Genomic DNA, 15,070 nt, shown 5'->3' on the forward strand with positions numbered 1-15,070 from the left:
AATACGTACTTCAAGTATTTCAACTGAACTGCCAAGAAAATTGTAAAATTAAAAATAAATAAAAAAATAATAATTTAAAAAATCAAATTAATTATTTTATATACTGTTGGGAAATGTTTTCTTTTTAAAATAGTAAAAATAAATAATTTAAATTAACAGTATATTTATTTAAAGATGCTCGATAAAAAATGTTTGGAGATTTGAAAGGTTTGATAAATTGGAATAGGTGGGTGGATAAATATAATTCTTTGAACCGGCAACTTCAATTTCATTCGGCACCATGGGTAAACGATATTTAGACCACCGGTTCTTAACCTTTGTATAGTGGCGACCCAAGATATTTACTAAATTTTTCCTGCGATATTTTTATAAATAATAGTCAATGGCAGAATAAAAAATAACTATTTGGTACTCTTAATTGAATAACATTTTTTACTCATATTACTTGTATTCATAACAAGTCATAATATTAATTACATTATATTTAAAAATAAACATTTCTTTTAATAATATTGTATTTTTTTAAATAATTTTTAATTTGATGACTTCCTTGGTCTTGATGTTGCTTTACAAATGAATCAATTTAGAGTTCTTCTATAGAGTTAATAAGTGAAATACGCATCGTGGGTTCGACATCAAGCTTGTTTCTTGATTTGGTTTTGATTGTAGTTAATATCTTTATTACAACATGTAAAAATATTAGTTAATGGCCTTTGCATACTCAATTTTAACTCATTTAATAACGAAAAAATATCTGAAAGATACGCAACTTTTGTCAACCAAATTATATCTTGAAAATGGATGGATTACAGTGAATTTTTTTCTTTTAAAAATACTTCTATTTCAGTTCTTAATTCAAAAAATCTCGTTAAAATTTTTCTTCATGATAACCAACGTACATGAGGTTTCATTTACTATTTATAAGACTTGAAAATAAAAATATTATACAAACGTTTTAAATTTTTATCCGACCCATTTAAAATTATTGGGTCGCGACCCTATGATTAAGAACCGCTGATTTAGATATTTGAACCGTTAGTTGTCAATAAGTTTGTGGCCGGTTTTATTTTTTAAATTTCACCATATGAGATAAGGCTTAAACATTTCTCGTTGATTTGTTGGCAACACTGGTATTAGTTGAACTTAATATTCTTCTAGAAATTTCCATAGAACTCCTCACTTTAATCCCGGTACCCGGCTTTTTAATTCTTTCGTCACTTTGTTCAGTCTTTAAATATACATTGCTCCCATTTGAATTACCATCGTTTATCATATACGGCTCTAAGTTTTTCAGTTTTTATATACCGTGAATCCTTCGAATTAATCAAGGTATGTTGTATAAGTAATTTTAAGGTTTTTCTGTTCGAAGTATGCTCCAAATTATATCTAGATAATGATTCTGAATTCCATTTCCAACCTTGCTTGTGTCGACCGGCTTTCATCATCATGAGTTTTATTTCAATAGATCTAACCTGATTTTGTTGTCATTTACCTATGCTTCCTTAATTATGGTTTATTTTCTCATAGATTTATATCCTATTTTTTAGTGAGCCTACCATGATTTATAAATTTACGTTGAGGTTACATTATATACCCATGTGGTTTTCATATAATATATTCTTAAAATTAACTATTAATTATTTTTTGCTAAATTTTACTTTTTTCTCTTTATTTTTCTATTCATAATTGTTAAATTTAAATTATTTATTACGTTTACTTAGATTAATTTTTATTTAATTTAATTTTAAGGATTATCAAATAATTCACCCATTACTTTCATAATAATTATCTTTTTTCACATTTAATTTGTATACAATTATATCTCATGACCTGTTGTTTTATCAAAAATATAATGATTATTTGTTTTATAAGTAACCAAAGGAAAATGTTGGTACCTGATAGAACTTTATTTACAAACGATTGCATTTTGGCCACAATAATTACTGTATAATCATTAATATGGCTGGATAATAATTTTTATCTTATTTTTCTTTTATTTAATATTTATTAGATATATGATGTATTTTATAATAATTAAAATATTTAATTGACTTTTAATTCTTAAATTTTATATACCTGCTTTCTTATCTACATGTAGTAGCACTTGTATTTTAATTTTATATCTTTGATTTTATTATTTTTTAATTTACTTATATTTATTTTTATAATTTAATTTTGTTCTTATTTAAATAAATTTTATCTTATGATGATGCATATTAAATATTTAATTTTAAATTTAATAACAATTACATTAAATATGAATTTATGTTTAAATTTTACAGATGTACCGCCTATCTGCTCTTGCCAGAAACAATGTCCCTAAATATCTTGCCAGGAATTATGCCAAAGATATTAAATTTGGTCCAGAAGTTCGAAAACTCATGCTTGAAGGAGTTGATATCCTTGCTGATGCTGTCGCTGTTACCATGGGGCCAAAAGTTTGTAAATTAGTCCATTATTTGTATACTTCTATTATGTTTGTATAGTCTTGTTATGATAGTTGAAATCTAAAGGGAAATATATTTATATTGTACCTATATATATTTTATTTTTATTTTAAGAGGTGTATTAAAATATTTGCCTCAGCGATTATAAATTAACAATACAATTTACCTACATAAAACAACTAGAAAAACAACATTAGAAAATAAAACATAATTAAATTAAAAAGCTTTCTAAAGGAAGAAGTTAAAGATGGAAGTATTAAGGAATGTATCAGGAGATTGGAAAATATGTGGGAAGGTAAAGAGAATATTAATAGAAGAACAGATATTAGAAGGAAGCTGATGTTTAGTGAAAAGTTTGGAAAATTGAAGAGGAGATGGGAAGCATTGCATATTGCAGGATCAACATACCGAGTACAGAAGGGAGAATTATTAAGAGATAAATGGAATGAGTGGACGGAGAAGTGGTTGTGGCCATACCGGAGGCGAGAAAAGGGAATTATGACTTTACAGGAAATAGGGATATTATGAAACTAGGAAAATTATATTGGAGGTAGGTTTGACCATTTCCGATTGCACAATCTCAAAGTGTACGCTTTGAGATTGGTTGTAAAATCGGAGTAGGGAATTTTGATTGGAGAGGGGACATAGTTATAACATGAAGTTGCTAGAGTGTCTGCGATTTTGTTATCTAAAATACCAGTAGGATTTGGAAACCTTAAAAGGTTGATTGTATACCTAAGGCTAAAAAGAGAGAGGAGGATAGGCAAGGCCATAGCCAGAAAAATATTTTTGAGGGTAGATATTAAGAGTATAAATATGACTTTTGACTAGCAATTTTAAAATTCTAGATGTAATATGCATTTAAAATCATTTAATTCTATTATTGAATATTATTTATTAAAGGGAGGGGTTTGATCCCTAACCTTCCCCTGGCCTCAATCTTGATTAAAGGGATCTAAAATATAATTAGTGTAAATAGTATTTAACAGTTTACACAAATACTGTGTTGGGGAATAGCTTATTTAAAACTCAATGGTATTTTAATTGCAGCATTTAATAATTGATTCATGTTTACTGTAGCTTGTAGTAGCAGCTAAGTATGTTCATTTTTTGTAATTGGAATAATTTAAAATTTCTTTTAAATCCATCAGGGTCGTAATGTAATCTTGGAACAAAGCTGGGGCTCCCCTAAAATCACCAAAGATGGTGTGACTGTTGCCAAGGGTATTGAATTAGCAGACAAATTCCAGAATATTGGTGCCAAGTTAGTACAAGATGTAGCAAATAATACCAATGATGAAGCTGGTGATGGTACCACAACAGCTACTGTATTAGCACGCGCTATTGCTAAAGAAGGATTTGAAAAAATTATTAAGGGGGCTAATCCTGTTGAAATTAGACGAGGTAATTATTAATAAGAACTTATTAAAAAAGGTAATATTATTAATTAAATATTTGGATTATTAGGTGTTATGTTGGCTGTTGATACAGTGAAAACGCATTTAAGTACTTTATCTAAAAAAGTGGAATCTGCAGATGAGATTGCACAAGTTGCCACTATTTCTGCCAATGGAGATACTAGTATTGGAAAACTTATTTCTTCTGCTATGGAAAAGGTTAACTTACTAATTTGTGAATTAAAATATTTATTTATTTTATATTTTTCTTGTATGTTAGGTAGGAAAAGATGGTGTTATAACCGTAAAAGATGGAAAGACTTTAGAAGATGAGTTAGAAATTATTGAGGGCTTGAAATTTGATAGAGGCTACATTTCACCATATTTTATTAACTCAACTAAGGGTAAGCTAAAAAATAATTTTTGATTTTAATACTTTTTTCTTGACAGTTTAAGTGACCTTTAATCAATAACATTATTTTAATTTTATAGGTGCTAAAGTAGAATTCCAAGATGCTTTAGTATTATTCAGTGAGAAAAAAATTTCTTCTGCTCAATCATTAATTCCTGCTTTAGAATTAGCTAATGCTCAGCGCAAACCACTTGTTATTGTTGCTGAAGACTTAGATGGTGAAGTTACAGGAATGCTAGTTTTAAATAGGTACTTGGTGCTAACAATTTATTAATTTATATAAACTCTGGTTTTGCATTAAGTGTTTTTAGATTATTTAAACTTTAAATTATAATAGGGTAGAAAATAAGGTTTATTAATTTTTAAATTATTATAAATTATATTACTATCTATTTATATATTTATATTATGTACATTTTAGATTGAAGATTGGTCTGAATGTTGCGGCTGTCAAAGCACCAGGATTTGGAGATAATCGCAAATCTACGTTAACTGATATGGCTATTGCAACTGGAGGTGTTGTATTTGGTCAAGAAGGTAATGAAATAAAAATTGAAGATATTAAAGCAGGTGATTTTGGTCAAGTGAAGGAAGTTGTTATTACCAAAGATGACACTTTGCTTTTAAAAGTAAGTTTTTCTTTACATATTCTATGCTGATTTATATAATTATTGATAATATTAACCAAAAATTATTTATCTTAGGGAAATGGTGTACCATCTGACATTGAACAAAGAGCTGAGCAAATTAGAGATCAAATTAAGGATACATCATCCGAATATGAAAAAGAAAAATTACAAGAACGACTTGCTAGATTAGCATCTGGTGTTGCTGTGTTAAAAATTGGTGGAAGTAGTGAAGTAGAAGTCAATGAAAAAAAAGATCGTGTTACTGATGCACTTAATGCTACCCGTGCAGCTGTTGAAGAAGGTATTGTTCCTGGAGGTGGTACTGCTCTTATTCGTTGTTCTTCTGCACTGGATACTATTAAAGTAGCAAATGCAGACCAAAAAATTGGTAAGTAGTGATGAAAAATTTGAATTTTGGGACAATGTTAATTATTATATGGTTATTTACTAGGCATTGAAATTGTGCGTAAGGCTCTAACCATGCCTTGTATGACAATTGCTCGAAATGCTGGTGTTGATGGTAGTGTTGTTGTTGCTAAAGTATCTGAAGGTAAAGATGGTTTTGGATATGATGCATTAAATGATGAATATGTAAACATGATTGAAAAAGGAATTATCGATCCAACCAAAGTGAGTTTTTATAATTAGTTCATTCATTGAAGTATTGGTTTTTAATTTTGAGAAATTTTTTTTAATTTCATCTAACTTAAACTTTGGCATTCATTGTTGAGTTATGAATATCATCTTGTTTTTAATACAGAAATAACCATTTTATGTATCTAATTAGAATAATTTTTATAATGTTAAATTTTAACCTTTATAACATCAAGATTTAAAAATAATAATTATTTATTACAATATAAATATATTATATATATTTTTACAATTATTATAAAATAATGTGATTAAAAGATTTTTATTTTTGTTAGGAATTGAGTTTCAAATAATGAATTATTAGTTATATATGATTTCCCTAAAGTATATTCTCAATTTGCATTCTTCGTTTCTATATTCTCATTCAGTTATTAAAATCTAAATATATTATTGATTATTACTGTTATAACTGTTAATGTTTATAGTGACTTGGTAAATGTAATGTTTATAAACATGTATATTTTTAATCTTTATTTAAATATCATTATTTGACAATTTGTGTTCATAGTATGTTTTATTTGATTCTTATAAGCTCTAACTTATTAAGTGATGGATAGGATTTTAACATTGATTTGTTCAATTTAGTCTATTCAATTATACTAATATGATCAAAATTAAATTGAATGTATTCATATTTTAAAGAAATTATTATTTGTTTTTTTTTTAGGTTGTGAGGACAGCTTTAACTGATGCTGCTGGTGTTGCATCTCTGTTGACTACAGCAGAAGCAGTCATAACTGAGTTACCAAAAAAGGATGACCCATCACCAGCTGGTATGGGTGGCATGGGTGGAATGGGTGGTATGGGAGGAATGGGAGGAATGGGTGGCATGATGTAACACTTAATTTAGAAATCACAAAGACTGACATCGCGTGTGTGACATAATATTTTTCTATCCTAGTTATATGTTGTTCTCGATGTTTTATTTTATAAATATCAAATTTATTAATTATTAGTAAAGCAATTAGGTTTTTTTTACATATTTTTAAATTCATGTGTTTTATGTACAAATAGGTTGTCTTTTCCATTACTCACATGTTAGATTATTGCATAGATGTTGAATTGGAAATTGTACAAATTATTTTAAGACCATAAAAACTCATTCCAAAAATATTTTTGTTTTTTTTTTTAGTATTTATAAAGCTAAATACAATTTTGTTTTCTGGTCATATACATTGAAATAAAAAATAATATAGTAAAATACATCACCAGCTATAGTTTTGTAACTCATTATTCCTGGTATTAGGTATAAATATTTTATACTAACAATTAAATATTTAATGCTTATATTTGCAGTACGCATATAAGAAATGTAATATAAAGTATTTTTAGTTTAAATCTACTTAATACCATTTATTTCAATGTGAACTTTGATCATCAATTAAGAGTAGGTGCAGTGCTGCAACTACACTAACTTGGGCTCGTGTGTAAGTAAAATAAATGCCTTCCCCCGCATCCAGACTTTCCAGAGAAACCGTACGTACCATATTTGTTACCAAACTATTTTGAATTCCAATTATATAGGCTGTAAAAAAAACGATGTACGATAATGTGTACAAAACAAGTCAATCAAATATTTTTCAATCTCCATAAATTATTACAAAATGGTTAAATTCTCTTGCTTTCTATATATTCTTAAAATATTACTATTGGGCCCTATTATAAGCTAGGGTCATGGGCCCGTTTGTTTGACACACGCAATACACTCGAGTCTATTGCGGCACTGAGTAGGTGCAAATAAAAATGATTTTATTGTACTGTACAAATTGATTTGTGTCGATGGAAACTACATAAAAATGTGCTGTACTCTAAAGCCTTGAGCTGGGAGTAGCTACACTAAGTAATGCTATTCTACAATTGAATAAAATACAAACTGGTACATTTTTGCAGTCCCATTCCTGGACAATTGTCTGTCCTGAAGCAAATTGTCGGGACGCCAGGTCACTGTACTCAAACTAGAACGTTTGACAACTACCTGAAAGCGACTGGTCTGCCAGTGATTATTGGTCTGCTACTCTTGAATTTCTACTTATTAATTGCTCTTGATTTTTAGTCATAAGTGAGCACTTGCATCCCAAATCCAAAATTCAATGTATATTTATAACAATAGCAGTGAAGTGTAGTTGGTTAACAGGGTAGATAGATTCAGATTGCCTTGAACCGTCTTTAACTTTCAAATTTAATATTAAACTAAAAATACTTATTATAAAATAGTTTATTATGGTTATCTGGTTATCCTAATACGAATCACTACTGGATCCAACTGGTATGCAAAATATTCTATCATTCCGGTCTATTTGCTTATGCACATTAACAAGCTCTCCGTAATATACTACCAAAAAAACCCTATGGTTCAAATTTCAAAAACATTTTGTTAATCAGATCACTACGACTATTTAAAATCATATATGTTATATTTTTTCTCTTTTCCCAACTATTTGGGGTCAGACACCTTTGTCTTAAACTTCCATTTGTCTCGATTTTCTACATGCCTTACGTATACACGGTCCTCATATAATTTTTAATTGTATCAAATAATTTTTTTTTGGTTTTCCTCTTCCCCTTTACCTTTTAACTTTAATTTTCATAACAACTTTTACTTCATTTGTTTCTTCTTGTCTTATCACATGCACCTCACACCATCTTAATCTATTTTCTCTCATCTTGTCCACCAAAGACTACACCAATACTATCTTACATATTCGTTTAAATAAATGTATTTATTTATTATTAATAATTTTTTAATACATTTTTAAAATTATATGATGGCTGTTGGCGTGTGTGTAAGGTATGTAGAAAATCGAGATAAGTGGAGGTGTAGGACAAGGGTGGCTGACTTAAAATAGTTGGGAGAAAGGAGGACGAGAAGAAACTGTAAAAATATTCTTTTTTTTTTTGCTTTACGCGCCATTTAGGCGCTTCACAGCTTCTACCAAAGTTCTCCAAAGTTCTCGATCTTCTGCATCCTCAATACTTGCTCCATTGCTTAATCTCATCAGGTCGTCCTTTACTAAAAATATCCTTTAGTAAAAATATTCTGCAAAGGATTTTTCGCATTTTCAGTAGCTATCATAGCCATAGGCGTGCGCCCTTAAAAAAAGTGAACCAAAGATTCTTGTACTAAAGACTACTAGTATAATTAAATATTTTAAATTTTATAAATTATTTATTTAATTCAATATGCAAATATAAAAATAAATACTATTTAAATTTACACAATTTATATCTAAGAAATCCTTATTTACATATTATTATACTATTTACAACTCCATCCTTTTGTCCACGGGAGTAAGGTTTTTGAATGTATCAATTACATCTTCAATTTTTATATTATATGCAAGTTCTGATTAGTCTGATTAATAACTAATAACTTTATTACATTTATTCATGTAAAATGTAAAAATGTTCGCTATCTTGTATAGTATAGATATACATTTATTAAATAAAAAGCCAGAGTCCGCAGGGGGGGCGCGGCCCACCCGGCCACCCCCGTGCGCACGCCTATGATTATAGCTATGGGTTATAGTATCAACTATTTTTTATTTGTTTTTAAATAGTAAAGCCTATTCTATTCACAAAATATGTGATAAAGAAAACCGATAAATTGGTAATTTTGAATGTTGAAAATGTCAAGAATTTATTTATCCTGTACTTTACAGTTGCTAGGCTTCTGAATAACAAGTAAGTAGATATAAAAGTTCACTGAGAGTGATAAACAGGGCTCATAATATATAGTAATTACTTTTTTTTTTTTTTTTAAGAGGTCCTAGAAATATCTATGTGAGCAATATATTTGTTTCAGATAACTAAGAAACTAAATATGAAATTTTATTTTGCATATTTTAAAGATAACTGCTATTTTGATTTTTTAAGTCTTTCAGTTCCGTAGTATTTAAAACATTTTTCTTAATAATAATAATAATATTAATTTTTGTATTTGTAATTAATTTATGTTAATTAACTAATTCTTCTTCTTTTGGTTTAAATTACATATTTATTTGTATCATATAGTGACGCAATCAGCATTTTAATAATAAGTTTAAAATTTTTTTATATGATATATTTTTTTCGCATATTTTGATATTTTTAGTGTATATTCAAGTGCTTATATAAATATTTTTAAAAGCATAAATAACTTCTTTTTTTATATATAACATTTTTTTCATTAATTTAGTACATGTTGGATTTGGGAAAATTATTCAAGCATCATACTTCTATTCAATAAATTTAAGTACAAACAAATAATTATATACATTCTTTGTGGATTATTTTTATTAAAAATGAAATACATCCATATTAGAAAAAAAAAATGTACTTGAAATAATTGCTGTACTTAATATTTTAGAATAGATAGTATTTTTTTTTTCATTATGTATCTGATTTTATACAGTTTTTTGTAATCGTTTTGGTTTGCTTCTTTTTTTTGATTTGTTATTTTTCTGAAACAAATTAAGAAATTAAAATCTATTGGTATCTTAATAACAGAGAAAGTATAGGAATATTGTATCTTTTGAATGAAAAATAATTTACAAGACGTTTTCAACAAATAACAAATTCTAATAATAATGTAACAAGTCATCATGAATAGAAGAGCAAAGGAAATGTAATATCAATAAATTAATATTTAATGCAATTAAACCTCTGGAAATATTTACCTTTTGCAGTCTTTTGGCTATATATAAAACATCTTTTGATTGATTGTGGTAGATTGAAAAATCAGTGTTTTCATAATTATGAGGCTTAAAGTTATTATTTTTGCTTGAATTATTTGCAGGTTTTTGTGTCGATGAACTTGCAGCACTTGATAACTGATCATCAATTTTTTCTTTTTTTATAAGAGTCATTTGAACCTCTTGTTTCATATTAGATGGCTCAATATCAGTTTCAATTTTGATTTCTTTAATCTACAAAAATCATATTCAAATGTATTCAAAATATTATAATGAATATAACAAGGTTTTATTTAATTTTTTATACAAATGGCTTTTAAATAAACACCACAAAATGTAGTTTTTACAATAGTATAACTTTTTAAATATAAAAAAATGAAATTCATAGAAAACTGAGGTGCTATATAAATTCAAAAAAATATTTCTTAATCAAATTTTCTCTTATCTTAAACATGATAAAACTAAATTATTTTATTTTTTATGAGAACCTTATTGTTAATTATAAACATACTTGATTTTTTAGATAAAGCTTGTCTAGACATTCCATTGGTTTACTAGTATTTAATGATTCCTTACTGTCAATATTTTCTTCTTTTTTCTCCGCTGATTTTTTTAGAATATTTTTATATTCTATGGTTTTTAAATAAAGTTCATATGGTTGTTTGTACACAATATTTGTAAGACCAATACATTTTACTGATTTTTTAACATCCTGGAAAAAAAAAAAACAAAATACAATATTAATATGATAAAATAAAATAATTATACTTGTATATACCTGAAAAATCGTAATTTCTTGTGGTTTTGAGTATATAAAATCAAGTTTTTCATTAAACTTATTTAAATTACCCAACAAAGTTGGTAAAAATTCTTCCACTTTCTGTTTAGATTTAGAATAATCGTGTAGACTAATCAGGTCAATGTCTATATGTTTGGCATCTTGCATGAAGCTATTGTTTTCACTATAGTTTTCAGTCTTTAAACAAAGACAATATTATTACAATTACAACATTTATACAAATTAAATAATAAAAATCATAAAATCAAAATAAAACTCACATTTTCAAAAGATTGTTCTCTTGCTTGCTTGACAATATGATGGATTTCGTGTAAACACTGACGGACTAATGGAGGTATTGGTGAACAACAAGTCAGTATACCAGAAGATTCTTTTGGTAACATTTCTGATATTTTAAGTAACATATGATTTGGAAGAATGTACCTTTAAATAAGAATTGAATAAAATATAATACATGAATACATAAATTAAATATTTTTTTCAAAATTTACCCAGGGCTTTCATCTAATTCTCTTGCTAACTTATCTCTCCATGCAAAAATGCTTTTGAGTGCATACATTTGTTGAATGTCAAACATCTTTTTACTTCGTTTATACATACTCATATGACTTTGATCATGCAATATATTTACTTCATACCTCTGAAAGTCACATTTAAAATAATTACAAAAAAAAAAATACAAATATCATGTTATTCATATTTACCAATTTGCACAATTCAACGCTACGTTGAAATACTAATTCAATATAATTGCATTGTTTAGTAGACATTGCCAGAAGATCTTTTTTCATCATATCATATACATAAAGCAAATAGTGTGTATCACTCCTGGCATAATATATGGCTTCAGGTGATAATGGTCTATAAAAAAAAAAAAAAAGGAAAACAACAATAATGAATTAATATTTATACAATAATATACTTTATTAGGTTATTAGTAACAATTTGTTTTTACCTTGTTCTCCAATCATATAATTGAAATGCTTTATTAGCATCAACATTGCAATAATGTTTTAATAAAAAATCTAATCCTTTTCGAGAAAAATTTAGTATTTTGGCAGCTTGATGAGTATCAAACATGTTGACGATATAAAGACCTAAATCTCTTTGTAGCCAAAGAATATCACTATCTGCTCCATGAAATACCTGAATACAAATTCAAAATTTAATATACTATGTATTTATTATAGTTGTAGTTTTAAGCATTTACTTTAACTACAGCAGGATCTGTGAATATTTCATTGAGAACTTGCATTTTGTCCCTAAGTTCTAATGTATCTATGATGTAGTCTGCATTTCGAGTGGACACTTGCATTAAGCAAGTAAAACCTTGGTACGTACGATAACTGTGTGCCTGTTTTAAATTGAAAAATAAATAAAATAAGATAGAGCATAAAACATTGCTAATAATATTTTTTCAAACCTCTAAATCAATAGCTAATTCATGAACAATTCTTAATTCAGAAACCATTAAATTAAATTGTTCCTCTGTATATACTTCTACAAATTTTGTCTCTTCTAATGAAGTAGGTTTTTTAACTATTGATACTTTTAAATGTTCTGCTGGTACTTTAAACTCATCCAATTCAAAATGGTATGGATGCTTATAACTAAAATATAAATTTATTTTTATAAATAAAAATATGAACTTCATTTAAAAATATAATACTTACAACAAGGTTCCATCTTCATTTGTTTCTAGACACAAATCTAATGGTATTTTACTATTTGGTTTACAATTAAGAAGAGGTTTAAATGGAACTGGTCTATTGTCCACTTTTATCTTAAATTTGATTTGTGGTCTTTCTACATTACGTCCATGAACTAAAATCTTTTTCTGATTTTGTGATTTATCATTAGACTCTGACACAACAGCTTTAGGTATAACAGACACACCAACATTTTTAGAAGAACCATTCAACACATCAATATTGTAAGTCTAAAAACACAAATTATTTTTTATTACTGGTTTTAAAATATAGAATATTATTGCATTAACTCACTACACGATCCAATATTGTATCATTTCCTTCTTCAATAAGTTCAAACTGATGATCAGTATCTCGACCACGAATATTTCCATGAATCTTTTGATTTTTCAACAACGCAGATATTCTATGATTTAATTAAATAAATGTAAGTACTTTTTAATAATAAATTGTATTATTTGCTAAATACATACAGTTTGAGAACGTGATTTTGACGTGTTGAAATAACTTTTCTGAATTTAGGGTAACTATTATAGAAATTCAAATTTACTCCAGTTGGTAAACTATTAGAAGCACGAGATCCTTCAATTAATGTTTTAAAACCACTCTAGAAACATAATAATATAGGAGTTTAAGCAAAAATAATCAAAATAATATTTTAAATGCTATAAATGTATTGAGAACCAATGGTTATATTAAAATAGTACATTGAAGTAGTAATGATAATATAATTTAATAATCTAATAATTTTAGTAAGCATTATTTTATTCAGTATTGTTCTAGTTGACTCAATTATTCAGGTTTAGTTGAAGCCCTCTACTTACATTTCTCACCTCTTGTGTTTTTGATGTTATAATCAATAATTTATCAAAAAATTCACGAAAATTAATTATACATTGTACATTTATGATCATACATAAAAATGCAGGCAATCAAAATAAAAATAAATAAATAATATAATAATATATAAGAATAAATAAATACGGTAAATAATAAAAAATTATACAGGTGGCCAAAACTCTGCTATGTCCTTAAGAATTTATTTAAATGGATCACGGTTGTTTAATTACTTTGCCACAAAAACTGACAAATAAAACATTTTACATACATTTATATTATATTATATAATTTTTAAAATATCTTTCAAATATCATTTTTGATCTGTAGTATATACATTTTATAACATTGAAAATATGAGAGATGTAAGTGACGGGCATCAACTAAACGTGAGTTGCAGGAGGAGGAATACTTTCTTGGCGGCAGTCAACTAGACCAGTAACTTTAATTTTTCATGGTAGCTATTGGCATCGATGGTGGTATATTAGGTGTTTTAATGGCAGTAATTTATTGAAAAACATAACAAGAATAAAGTAAAATTCTACGGTTTTTAAATAAAATCTGTTCAATAAGAAAAAATTGAATTAAAGTCTTTAAAAGTAATTGACTTCTCTCAATGAATAAATAACCTATTATAAAAACAAATATCCAAACGGATACAACCAATGCTTATTGGTAATATCTTGTAATAATTTTCTGTTTTACTAGATACTACCAACAGTGAATTTTATCATATTGATATTCTAAATATCACTTAGGTTATGGTTTTACCCCATCATTTTTGAAATACTTATTATATTTCAACGGAAAAAAAATGACGTACGACACGTGAGAAATTTAAAAGAACTAAGTGACTCACCATTTTTTTATCAAGTAACTGTGTATCGTGGCGTTCAAGTACGGTTCGACGAAACGACCGTTGATAGTAAAAACTGTATTTTTAACAGGTTAAAAATCGAAAGAACCCATCAAAAAATAAGTACTTAAAAACGTCTCATCAGCAGATCGACGAACGTCGTCTAATTCCCATCGAGTAATTACACCATGCACACTTCTTCTGGCGTTATCAACAAAATGTCAACAACACTCGTGTTAACACGTCTAAACAGTTTGGCAAACCGTCCGCGTGTCAGTGCGTTCGGACGACGAGGGCCGAGGGAAACGAGACAACGGCAAGTCGGTTGGTCCGACGCCGGGAAAACGATAAGAACGGTAACGACGAAACGAAATATTTCCTCGGCGCTCGTTACGGCGTTGGAACTGTACCGCGGGCCGCGGTACTGTTGCATTATCCAGAGGTCAGGCCGTCGGGTTAACGCAGCGCATTGTACTGACCCGTTGAGTTTTATAATTAGACGCGTTGTAATTAACGTCGCAATCGAGAGCACCAGGAAGAAGACGACGAATCCCGCGAAACGATTACTCGACGATAATATTTTCGATTGACCACGAACCCGGAACACGGCACCGCGCGTATCCCGTGCACCGTGGTCCGGGCGTTTCCGGGAAATACTGT

At 27.9% G+C, this 15,070-nt stretch overlaps 2 protein-coding genes across 2 annotated transcripts; one reads left to right on the plus strand and one right to left on the minus strand.

Annotated features, from left to right (window-relative positions):
- Window positions 1-1,163: 1,163 nt before the first annotated feature.
- Window positions 1,164-6,652, plus strand: LOC112684088 (heat shock protein 60A). The gene is made up of 10 exons (XM_025555405.1): window positions 1,164-1,329; window positions 2,283-2,438; window positions 3,599-3,851; window positions 3,915-4,063; window positions 4,125-4,248; window positions 4,337-4,505; window positions 4,678-4,885; window positions 4,961-5,273; window positions 5,337-5,515; window positions 6,207-6,652. The coding sequence occupies exons 2-10, from the start codon at window positions 2,283-2,285 to the stop codon at window positions 6,375-6,377; spliced, it is 1,722 nt and encodes a 573-aa protein (XP_025411190.1). The 5' UTR covers window positions 1,164-1,329; the 3' UTR covers window positions 6,378-6,652.
- Window positions 6,653-9,858: 3,206 nt separating this feature from the next.
- Window positions 9,859-15,011, minus strand: LOC112684067 (exosome component 10). The gene is made up of 14 exons (XM_025555367.1): window positions 14,414-15,011; window positions 13,191-13,324; window positions 13,012-13,123; window positions 12,682-12,947; window positions 12,432-12,618; window positions 12,219-12,362; window positions 11,964-12,154; window positions 11,713-11,869; window positions 11,500-11,648; window positions 11,269-11,431; window positions 10,988-11,185; window positions 10,721-10,921; window positions 10,195-10,443; window positions 9,859-9,978 (listed from the first exon to the last, which is right to left on the minus strand). The coding sequence occupies exons 1-14, from the start codon at window positions 14,414-14,416 to the stop codon at window positions 9,922-9,924; spliced, it is 2,211 nt and encodes a 736-aa protein (XP_025411152.1). The 5' UTR covers window positions 14,417-15,011; the 3' UTR covers window positions 9,859-9,921.
- Window positions 15,012-15,070: the final 59 nt, after the last annotated feature.

The sequence above is a fragment of the Sipha flava genome, unplaced genomic scaffold, assembly GCF_003268045.1.
Source record: "Sipha flava isolate LNK unplaced genomic scaffold, YSA_version1 240_pilon_pilon, whole genome shotgun sequence".
Classification (NCBI taxonomy): Eukaryota; Metazoa; Arthropoda; class Insecta; order Hemiptera; family Aphididae; genus Sipha; species Sipha flava.